Below are 12,151 nucleotides of genomic sequence, written 5' to 3'. Positions count from 1 at the left end.
TATATTTAATATTGGGTGTAAATAGAGTCATTTAACTTACCAATCGTATGTATCCAGCTATCTTTATCTTATAATTGCCCCAATCTTATAGCTCCTATATTTGATTCCAAATCGAATATGAGTCATTTAATGAGTTTAATTGTCGCGCATCAATATATCAATCATCGGGCATATTCGAATAATACCTCTGTATTTAATTTTAGGGATAATTGTGATTGTCGAATGTGCAAGAGTAAGGTCGAGGGGCACTGAATCTTTCTCTGTTACGAGTGATTATATAAATTATCAATTCAAAATTTTAAGAGAAACAAAAATCACTTAAAATAGAAGGAAGAAAAAAAATGTTAAAATAAAGCGAAAGTATAAGTAGTGAAATGCAAAATCATGAGGATTAATTAGTAACAAAACACGCATCTTTTGACTGTCGCAGTGGACGACCAAATACCCCAAAAATAAAGTATTTATTTTTCACCCCCTTACTATGTTTGGAATTCATTTATTATTTACTTGCATGAGAGCTGAGAAGGGCAAACTGGGAAGTGGGGCCCAGTGAGATACTGCCTCGAGCCCAATCGAGAAAAGGATCGCATCCCTATGGCTCGAGTCGTGTCACCTGGATTCAATGCCACTGGGTCCACCTGAGAGACCCAATTGCTTCAAATTTTGCCTACCAAACTTAAATGATATGTCTTTGCTAATTTTGAGTATCTCATGAGCTTGCATGGGCCTTAGGCTATTCAATTCCTTCCTCTCCTTTTATAGATTATTGGGAAAATAATAAGTTTTAAATCCGGTTAGAAAAATTATAAAATCTTCGCCGACGTCTGAGCTCAGAAATACAGAGTATTTTACGTTCTGCCCTAATGTCGTAGACAATTCTGATCGTCGATAATATCTCGGTAGATATTTTAGTGTCTAAATAATATTATTATATTTAAAGAAATATAAGTAGGCCATGTTTAGAGATAGATAGACCCCATCAAATTGAGGGTCAATTCTATAGATAAATATCTCCAACTATGGCTTCCAATGCATGCGCATAGAACACAATGCTTTTATATTTTGGTGGGCCAGAAAGAAAGAAAGAAAGAAAGGAAAAATGCTTTGGCACCCACAAGACATAATAAGGAAAGGAAACTAAAGAGAATGATAAGTTTTTTAATGTACCAAAAGATAGGGTATCATAATATCCAATCTAATGGAAGATTTTAAATCAAATTATTAAACTTTTGTTGGGGGTTGCATCATTGAGACACACGCAAAATATTGATCATGAGAGATTGGTGGAGTTTGTGATGTTCTTGTCAATTGCTTTTTGTGATAGTGAGCAAAAGAATATATAGAGCCAGTAGGAGATGATGCCGACTTCTCATAAGAATATTCACACTAGGTGCCGAAATTGGTGCTTTTATAAAGAACAAATCTCTCTCTCTCTCTCTCTCTCTCTCTCTCTGGATTGCACCAAATTCTTGATCAATAGTAGTATGTGATTCATGGAGACAAGGATTCTTTTTTCTTTCTTTCTTAATTTTGGACTAAATTATAGTTTGATTTGATTTCAGCTTACTTGTATATACTTTTAAAGCACTTAAGTCTTAATAGTTTTATCGTAGATACAGTTTAATTTGATATTAATCAAAGTATTTTGGTTATTTAGAAACTTGAGAATAACTTTCAAGAAAATAATAATATCCCAAGTAGAGTGCTTTGTATGACGATTGAATGGGAAAAAAATTATATAATATAGGGTGTTAAAATGGAAAAAGAAATCTTTAGATCAATATAATAATTGGTAGCCTCTCACCTATATCAACTTGTTTGATTAATTATTATAAAGGGAAGATCATGATAATGTGTTTTAGATAAATTAGTGCTACCAAGTACAACTCCCAATATTAATTATTTTAATAAATAAAAATGATTATGTCACCCTGCAGATTTTACTCATGCTTGTCAAATATATTGAATTACTAGGGTTTTCTTATCCGGCTCTATAATTCAATCACCAAATAATGAGTCCCATGAATATAAAAAATAATTTAACCATTCAAATAGCGTAAATTATATATAAACTTAAGAGAGTTCTATTTAAGAAAATTTGCATATAACGTCGTGATTTTTAAGGAAAATACAACTATATTCTATACTTTCAGTATTCACAAATTGAGCAATATAATTTAACGAATATGTATAAAAAAATATTTTGAATTAAATTTAAACTAACGCAGTAAGAATATTATGTTAAGTAGAAATATTTTATTTTTTAAATAACTAAAATGCTGTCAGTATGACTTAGTTGACGGTATTTTTATTTTAGTATGGTTAATTTAACAGAGATATTTGGTTAAGTTTATATAACATATCTAACATTAAGATACTTTTTATACTAAATTATAGGGCTCAATTTATAAATAATAAAAATATAAGAGTGTAAACTATAATTTTATTAAAAAGACAAAGGCAGTAAACTAGTTTAGAGAGTCTAAACGTAATTATCTTGGAGGCTCTAAAATTCTATTGTAAGAATTCAAACTCTATTTCTCTCTCCTAATAGTCTATCTACATCATTTGGCTCCATTGGATTTAGCTTTCCAGGGTTGCCCACTTGACTCGATTCCACACTTAGACACAGTGAGTGGGTCCGTAACGTGGGATTCGACTTGTCGTCTGAGTAGTCCTTGTCAAAGATATAGCTTTATCTGGCCCTCTTCCTTATACTTATGCATCCAAATTATTCTCTACTTAAATCTCTCTTGTGTTCATATGAATAAGACTTTTGTATACAGACATATAGATACATATAAGTATGCTTTTCAAGTGTGAATGCCACCCTTAATTTGCATCCTTGTGACCCTTTGGATGCCTACAGCATAGACAATAGAGTCAACTGTGCATGTATCAAGAAGAATCTACTACTATCATGAGAAATCCTTGGATGGTAAGAGAAGACTCGAGTCATATATTTATTATTTAATATGTTAAAAAATAAACAAATTACAGTGAAAAAAGTCAAGATGCGTGCATGAATATCTGATGGATAGGATGTGTTAGACTTAGAAAATAGGCATAACCAAGGACAACATAATCTTTTTCTATGATGTTTATTTTTCTTCAAAAAAAAAAGACACTCAGAGTTAGATTTAATTATGTTAACATTAAGCCTAGTACATGACCTAGCTAATAAGCCTTGAGAGTTGAGAGGGGCCATGGTTTCTAAATATAGATAGATAGATAGATAGATAGATAGATAGATAGATGCAGGGCTAAAGGGCTTTTGAGATTGGAAGTGGGGACGAACGAATGTGGCCCAGATTAAGAAATCAACCGCCGCCACAAGAGTCTGAATTGTTTTCTATGTAGTAGTAGGCTGAGATTAGACTGGCTGTTGGAAAGCACATTGATTCAATTCAAATTTCAACCCCTGTGTATCTCTATTATGTGTTTGTGTGAACAAACCTTGCCAAATTATAATAGAAGACAAAGTTAATGAGAAAATAGATGCCCATTTTTCTTGGTTTTAAAATTAGAGGGTCCCTTTTTTGGTTGTTAATTAAGTTACATTACAAAGAAATTTAAGCCACAAATTCCAATGGGGACTCTCATCAACAGATGATTTTTTTTTAAAAAAAAATTTTTGGGGAAAAAATATACTTTTTTGAATGTTTGGTGGAAACCGATTTCGATGACATATGAGCCTAGCAAAAGACTAAGTTCGTAATAGTATATTCTTTATATTCTTTATCTTTTTGACCAAAATATTTATATGTGGAAAGATTAAAGAATTGATCAGCAAATTTTTGGAATAATTATGCTAACATCTCTTAAACTATTTCCTGTTTCTATATGCACCCATTTTATCATTTTTTTAGATACACATTGATCTTTTAAATAGCCATTTTACCCTTAATTTTACTCTTTTTTTTCCTCCTTAATAAGCATAGCATGATTCCTATAGATCTTAAAATTGATTATGTAACAATCACATGTCATTCTTAGCAAAATAAGTGTTTCGAAAGTTTTCCATAATTAAGAGAGTTAATGTATCACGAAAAGTGAATAAGATGGTCTATGTAAAAATAAGCAACCATTTAGGAATATATGTGCAATTATCTCTAAATTTTAATATGATAATATGTTACAATAAAGTTAAAATATGAGTGATTATATATTTGCAACAAAACCTCAACTTAAAACAAGAAAGAAATTTAAGGAATCACAGTAGTTGAAATCCAAGAGGTACTTAGTACTTACCATAACCATACAACATGACATCCTTAAAAAAAAAATTTAAATGTTAATCCCATGATTATGGTAGTAAAGAGGGCAGTTACAGTTGGGAGATATAATTAGTTGTTGTTTAAGAAGCATAACACCATACCTACCTACCTTTAAACATTAACTCCAAATGTATCCTTATCTATCTGAAGCTTCTATCACAATTCTGATTGATTTAGCCATCTCATGGCCCAATCTTGGCTGGCTTTTGATCCCTTGTAGCAAAGCAAATGGAAACACAAGGACAAGCAATTCCTTTGTCCTTAGCATACTCCAGTAAGTAACCCAGGTGAAGAGTGTTTAGTTGCTAGGGTTTGGACTTTGGACCACCATCCCTATGAAGACTCAACTTCTATATTTGCATATGTGAGTAGGTTGAATAAGACGGCGATGATCGGGAATTCCTAGTTAAAGAGATACTTATTCTTGTACAATTGACAACTAATCGAGGGAGTGATCGGGTGTTGAATTTTTCTACCAATACTCTCTCTTGTCTTCTTCTCTTTATTCTAGTTTTGTCGACCTAATATAATATTTATACTAGGTTTGCGCTTGCATAACAAATTTGTCACTTCCAACTTTTTTAAGAAAATATAAATATTTAGTTTATTTTATTTCAAATCAAATTTTATATCTCTCTCACAAAAAATAAGTAGCTAGACTAGCATAAATACACATGTCAAATGTTAGGTCTTTGAAGTGAGAGACTAAAAGGAAAGGCAAGTGAAGGGGGTGGCATAAATTTCATCATGTCAAACTATTGCTAACTTGATATAGAGGAATTCAATAGGCTTTCAGTGAGTGCCAACCCATCAAGGAAAAGGACATTGCCTATTATTATTAGGACAGGATGTGTTGTCTGATCTCTCTCTCTCTTGCCTAGCAAAATTGGGACCATGCCATAGATATAGATTACTCTTAATTTAACCACAACCTTAGCTGTTCTTCCAACAAAGTCATCAATGGGGGGAAAAAATAAAGTAAGAGAGGAAGAATAGAAGAATTAAGAAAAGCAACACTTTTAATTCAAGCAAGGCTAGCTTTTTACTGTCCAGTTAATGATTCCACAGTCACCACAGTGCAGCTATGAATCCATAGAATGATTGAAAGTTAAACAGCATCTTATCATGGTAGAGGGATGTCAATCTTTAGGGTTGTTCAAAAAGGAAATTTTAGTAAAGTCATCCTATGTCTTGACTTTATTATCATTAGCTGTTTATTATTCGACCGCTGTATTTTGCACTAATTTTTTTAACAAAAAAATTTAATATATTGACCATGGGCTCTTATTAGGTTAAAGTTAACTCGGGTATTTTTAAGGTATTAAAAGTAAAATATAAGAGGGTCAAATGATGATAAATATCATATGATATAGTAAAAATAAATGTAGGGTGTTTTTGATAAATTTTTTCCCAAGAAACAGAGGTTAGGCTTATTGGGCTTTTGCATTTGGGCCTTAGGCCCCAAACTGAGCCTGCGGTCCAAAAATTTTGAGTCACGTAATTGGGCCTTTTCTATTTGAGCCTTGGGCTCCATTTTGAGCCCAAATCTAACTGTTAGTATTTTAAAACAAGTATTAGGGTTTGTTTTCTTTGGAACAAAAGGTGGATATATCGACTCGACTGCCATCTCCTTCGTACTACTTACGACTAGTCTTCTTCTTCCTCGGTCTCAAACCTCTCTCCATCTCCATTCCCAGTTCGAACTCCTAGGACGTCACCACCATGTCCACTGACCACGTCGGCCGCGCCTCCGCCTTCCACCTTGCCAACCCTCCTCCCTTCTCTTCTGTTGTCTCTGTCTCAAAATCCTAGACCGAAGTCCGGGCTCCAGCTTTCGTTCTGAACCCTAGTATTCTTGCTCTGCTCTATTCAGAAATGGAGCACAGATCGAGCTCATGGCGGATGTCGGTGAATGAGAAGAAGTTCATCGAGGAAGCTATCCTCGCGGATCTCCGAGTGGACGGTCGACGGCCGTTCGATTTCCGGCGTCTCACCATCAAGTTCGGCAGGCAAGAATTTTTCTCTCCTCTGGAATTCCATTCTTTAATCGGTATACTGCGTCTTCAGAATCGAAGTTGAGTTGGTTTGGGAAGTAAAGAAGTTTACGTGGTTGCGCGCACTATATGTTTTGGTTCAGTTAAGTTAGTGAGCATAATAACTTCTTTTTTTGTAAGTGATGAAACGGAAATGAGACTTTCTACATTTGAGTAGCTAATTCCGAAAGATCATGAGGAGCTGTATATGATTTAGTGTGGCCTGTTGGACTTCCATATGTTATTATTGGTGTTCGTGGGTGATTATGATAAATAAAACTTCAATGTTTTGAAGTCATTTTGTACCTGGTTTCTTGGAATCTGCTAAAATCGAAAGGGAAATTCCAGCTTTGCTTGTCAATGAAGCATTCTACATCTTACATCCTGTCCATTGGCCTTTATTTTTTATACATGTTTATCATGAACAAAATCCATGTTGTTACTGGGTTTTTTCTCATTTGCAGAGAGGATGGATCATCAGAAGTGCAACTTGGTGAGACTCATGTGATGGGCTATGTGACTGCTCAACTAGTGCAACCTTATCGAGACAGGCCAAATGAAGGGACACTTTCTATTTATATTGAGTTCTCTCCCATGGCTGATCCTTCTTTTGAGGCAGGGCGTCCCGGAGAATCTGCGATAGAAGTAGGTCGTGTCATAGACCGTGGTCTCAGGTCTGCTTCTCTAGTTTTCTAGTTACAATTACTAGGAATTATATGTTGCAATTATGAAATAATAAGAGTGATTTCAAGTACATGCGTTGTTGGTGCCATTTAACGTGCACTTTATGAATAATTCCCTAATGAAATGGAAGCTCACATCACAGGGAAAGCAGAGCTGTAGATATGGAATCCTTATGTGTTGTTGCTGGGAAATCAGTGTGGGCCATCCGCCTGGACCTTCATATTCTGGATAATGGAGGGTATGTGAGAGTGCTTTCATGATTTCTTAAAGATACTTATTTTAAAAATATCTAATTTCTGAAATTACCTACATGCTATTTCTTATGAATCAGGAACCTCATTGATGCTGCTAATATCGCTGCTTTGGCAGCTCTGTTAACTTTTCAAAGGCCTGAATGTACCGTGGGAGGAGAAAACAGTCAAGAAGTCATCGTACATGATCCTGAGGTTGGTTCCCACTTTTATTATTACATATCTTGCTTTCATTTCTTGGCTATTCATAAATATGATTATAAGATCTTTCTTATTCCACCTTGCTTTTCCTTGGTATAAAATGATCTTAATTTTTTCATATCAACTTCCATTTCTTGTTAACAAAGTCATTGTATTTAGCAGGACTTATTCTGAATGAATGTTATTTAGCGGCATTCATATCGCAATGCTTGTCTTTGTTAATTCAGTCTGTTTTCCACCTCTAATCTCCTAGTCATCTGCTTCTTGTGTTCTTTGCAGGTTAAAGAACCACTCCCACTGACTATCCATCACCTTCCTGTGGCAGTAACTTTCGCATTCTTTGGTGAAGGTAGTTACATGGTATGATGAGAATTGATCTTATTGGTACTTCTTCGCCTTTCTCCATGCAAACTTTGTTATGCCAATTTTGTATTTTGTCTTTGCCTGCTATTGACCTGAAGTAATATTCTTTAGGTTATTGATCCAACTTTCAAGGAAGAGGCTGCTATGTGTGGAAAGATGACTGCTACAATGAACTCAAATGGTGATGTTTGTGCCATTCAAAAGGCTGGAGAAGAGGGCGTTTTGTCAAGTGTTATCATGCAATGTCTGCGGATTGCCTCTGTGAAAGCTACTGATATAACAAGCAAAATTAGGACTGCAGTGAGTATATTAAAATTTAAAAGCACTAGTCCTTTCACTTCAGTTTGCCTTTTCTTCTGACATAAACTATATATAGGTATTATAGCTACACTGGGCTCTGTTTTGCACAGGTGGCGTCAACTTTCAATATGCTCATTTTATGAGCTAGTTTAGGCATGCGTTCTTGCAATATTTAGATATCAAGACCATCATATGAAATTCTCGGAATCTTCTAATAGCTTGCTATAATATAACTTACTCCGATATTCAAGAGTATGCTGACGCATGCCATCACAACTTGTTTATATGAAATATGAAATGAGATGACTCTGTTACTTAACTTGAGGTAGCATCTTCCTTTCCTAAGTATCCTCCTCCATCATCTCTGCAGGTAGACTCATACAACACTGAAAGAGCATTGTTGAAAGTTAAGCGTCACACATCAGTAGTGGCACACAAGGTCAGTGTACCAGAAGTAGTCATGAAGGAGAGCAAAGATGACACATTGACAAGAGATCAAACACAGATATTGGAAGAGAGAATGGAGAGAAGCTGCACTACTGAAGATCATCAAAGGACAGAAACTAGTTCTTCCTCAATTGAAGAAAACAAGAGCATGAGTTCCTTTGTTGGTGGTACTTCCAATTGGTACTTCACTGGATTCCTGCACTTTATTTGTGATAATAATATTATATATTTGTATATATGTATATACATATGCTGTCAGTTTTGATTGTCATCATGTATGTTGACTTGGATTTATCATCTTTTTCACTGTAGGGATCCATATTCAAAAGGAGTCTCTGTGGACTTTATCAGAAGTTCTCAGTCTTCACCTGGTAATTATTGCTCCAACATTTCTTTGTGTTAGCTGAAACTATTAAAGTGAGCTCAGTCAAGACATGGGTTTATGTGTAAAGTTGAATTAGAAAAGAATCTTTCGCCTTTGAAGGAGCAAAATTTAATCACAACTTGGTTTGATATTCTTGTGAATTATGTTAGCCAATCCAGATATTTTTCTTGAAATGTCCTCTCCTGTATTCCCTATTTATACCATGACTAATACGACGTTGTTAGAGTAGGGTTGCATTAGATAGCTTGACATTTTTTTCAGAAACTGAGAAATATACCGGCATGGAATCAATGCTACTGCTAGATTGCCTGTATATGACATGAATCTCCTACTTCATGATGTATTGGCAAGCAAAGGGTGGGGCAATATCATTTTATCAACTAGGATGTAATGGTATATAAACAAGGGTTCTTCATATTGCTCTGAATGCACAAAGAAGATACATGGATTGGCTAAATCAAACTTGTGAATAATACTATGGATTTCAGGAGAGTTTCTTTTTGTCTAAATTCATTTTGGTTTTACACAAGGCAGTTTGGCTATCAAAAGCTGTCTACTTTAGACAAGTGAAGGGGAAATAAGATAGACTTACATCTTACATACCGTATATATTGATTATAAAAGGCCTAGTCAACAAAATAATTCCTTGATGAATTCAGTGGATGTTTTCTTGTAACTGCCACAAGAACCAGTAGTTGGAACTGTTGATGATGGGGTTTCACATGGTTAACTGGAACCACCAGTAGTTGGCAGGCTATTTTGAAAGCTGTTTTCTTTTTTCTTTCTCATTTTATTAAGTAGAAATAAGGACCACATACTTATTAGCAGGTAAGTAGCTTTGGAAGAATTCTGAAAACATATCCTTAATTAGGCAGTTTCAATGTGTCTACCTCTTCTGGAGAGACCCTATGTCATGTAAAAGATTCTATTATTGTGAGGATTCAACGGTAGAGTAGTTGAATCGAGTTTACAACTAGAAGTCTTAAGTTTCCAGTGTCACAATGCTTGAGTAATACACTAACCTCATTTATATTGAATGGACTTCTATGAGGACATCTGTCTGGAATGTTTCCTACTTTCCTATGTCGAAGCAAATCTAGCGGTGTGCCATGTAGAAGTTCTTCCTGCAGACAAATTGCCGAATGGTTTTCTTTAGTTGCTGGTACCGTTATTTGGATTTAACGCAGTATACAACTCATGTTCAGGAAGTAGTTCATAGGATATGTTAACAACCAATCTATGTTCCTTTAGTTCTAAGTTTTGCTAGGTCATTTCATCAGTTCTCACCAGGAATGACCTTTTAGGTGCTGAGTTTAGGGTTACCTTGCTTATTACAGCTTTAAAAATAATCAAAGATGAATTTTTGCTGTTTTCGTCTTCCATGGAGTTTTCATTTCAGTAAGTTTTATCGTGCAACATGCAGGACCAGTCACCACAAAAAAGGAACAAAATGAAGAGAGACCTATACAGCCGCCAAGCATTTTAAATTGCGAACCCACAAGTATGGCAAGTTCTGGTTTAGTTGAAACTTCAGATATGAGACATGCTAGCCCTCCAAAGAGTTTGAGAGATGCTGTGAAGCCAAAAAATCGGAAGAAAAGTAAAGTGACAAGGGATATCAGCTAGATTAGCCACTAAAGATAGGCCTATCAGGTACTTCAGTCAATACACTTACTTATTGAATGCTAATTCTTCTCCTCTGAAGCTGTTTTTAACTTTTATTGGAAGGGAGAAGAAAAGAAACAAGTCATTTGCCCCTCTTATTTGCATCTTGATTCCCAATGTCTTTTTTATCAGCTAGAGATCTAAGGTCTGCTTCTTTTAATTTCTTATGCTCATGTTTAAATTTACTCCCAGTAGTGATACCATGATGGTATGTAAGGCTACACAAGATTGTTAGACTATTAATGCTCATTGTGAAAACCAAGAGGCCAAATGTTGCAGCATAAGAGTATGAGAGCACAAATTTTTGTTATAAATGTTGGCATGGTGGCTACAGTGGAGAGCCTTCGAAGGGAAGGATATATAGATCTAGAGGTTGAAGGGAAATATGGAGTTTGGCTGGAGGAGGAGAACTTGGAGAGACGGATTTCTCGAATGAAAGACTTTGCTTAGAATCTAGGCAGATTTATGCATAGACGGCAGTTTCTTGTAATCAAGTTAAGTGAGAAAAAAAAAATCAATTGCAATAGTTTTAAAATTTAGAAGTGATGAAGCAGAATTATGTTGCTGTGTGCATCATATTTCTCTTCCTGAAAACTAATTGGAGGAACAAGAAAAGAGAGTGATGCCACAAGAGCCTTAAATTTGCAGCATGAGTTGTTTATTATATAGATTTTCTTTCATAGTGTGCAATTAGTGAGAGACATGGATGCAATTAGTGTACTCTGTTGGATATGGCTCCCAAATATCAATTCTTGTTATATATAACTATAGATGAACATTAAAGCTGATTAAACAGGTAAATTCATGATTCTGATATGTATGCTCTGTAGTTTTCTTTTCTGCTAATAATATTAGTTTCTAGGCCTTACTTTTTGACAGACATTTTTTTGCAGGCTCTGTGTGATGCTCATCCGATACTTCAGGGCAGGCTATTATTTTTCGATAGAGTTTCAGATTAGGCAGATTATTGCTTGTGAGTGGAATTTGAAGCAGTTTTACACTTGCATCGGTTGGAACTCTGAAATCTATATTTGGTGGAAGTGCTTTGCTATAATCTTTCGGTCTGATGCGAAGGTGGCTTTAGAGGAGGAAGCAGTGACATCTAATATTAGCTACATGCAAATCCTCTCGTCACTAATTTTGTAGGGTTGTAGTTTGATGACAGGGTTTTGCTTCCCTTTTTACTTTAACTATAGCATCTCTACTATCAGGTGATTCTTTTCTATTTTGATAAATGTAACTTCTTGTGAGGAAAAAAAAATATTTAACTTGGTTCAACGCTAAGATTTTTGTTCGGTTAGAACTATTCTTTTTTTTTTTTCTCTTTTTATTGATATCGTTGTTGCAGTTATCCTTCAATATGTGCATACCGACAATCAAAAGTAATCATTTGTTATCCTTCAGTTTTTTTTTTTCTCTTTTAACTTACCGCCCTATTGTTTCACGTATTTGGGGTTTATACTTTGTATTTTTAATATTTGTAAATGACATGTTTCGTTGTATCAAATATTTATAAAACACATCCTACCGTAGATTTATTAATTA

At 34.8% G+C, this 12,151-nt stretch overlaps 1 protein-coding gene across 3 annotated transcripts; it reads left to right on the top strand.

Annotated features, from left to right (window-relative positions):
- The first annotated feature begins 5,869 nt into the window (after nucleotides 1-5,869).
- On the top strand, nucleotides 5,870-11,890 carry LOC140802320 (exosome complex component RRP45A-like). 3 transcript variants are annotated; one of them, XM_073157807.1, is made up of 10 exons: nucleotides 5,870-6,286; nucleotides 6,775-6,984; nucleotides 7,137-7,232; nucleotides 7,326-7,440; nucleotides 7,726-7,806; nucleotides 7,921-8,109; nucleotides 8,480-8,736; nucleotides 8,869-8,927; nucleotides 10,365-10,594; nucleotides 11,500-11,890. In XM_073157807.1, the coding sequence occupies exons 1-9, from the start codon at nucleotides 6,153-6,155 to the stop codon at nucleotides 10,565-10,567; spliced, it is 1,344 nt and encodes a 447-aa protein (XP_073013908.1). In that variant the 5' UTR covers nucleotides 5,870-6,152; the 3' UTR covers nucleotides 10,568-10,594; nucleotides 11,500-11,890. The 3 variants fall into 3 exon arrangements, 2 of the variants coding, with proteins under 2 accessions (XP_073013908.1, XP_073013909.1); XM_073157808.1 differs by having other exon boundaries at nucleotides 11,486-11,890; XR_012111631.1 differs by having other exon boundaries at nucleotides 5,879-6,286; nucleotides 7,726-7,830.
- The last annotated feature ends 261 nt before the right edge of the window (nucleotides 11,891-12,151 follow it).

The sequence above is a fragment of the Typha latifolia genome, chromosome 15, assembly GCF_019914945.1.
Source record: "Typha latifolia isolate L0001 chromosome 15, TyphaL0001v2, whole genome shotgun sequence".
NCBI lineage: Eukaryota > Viridiplantae > Streptophyta > Magnoliopsida > Poales > Typhaceae > Typha > Typha latifolia.
Note: the sequence above shows the minus strand (reverse complement) of the source record. Positions and strands in the feature narration are given on the sequence as shown.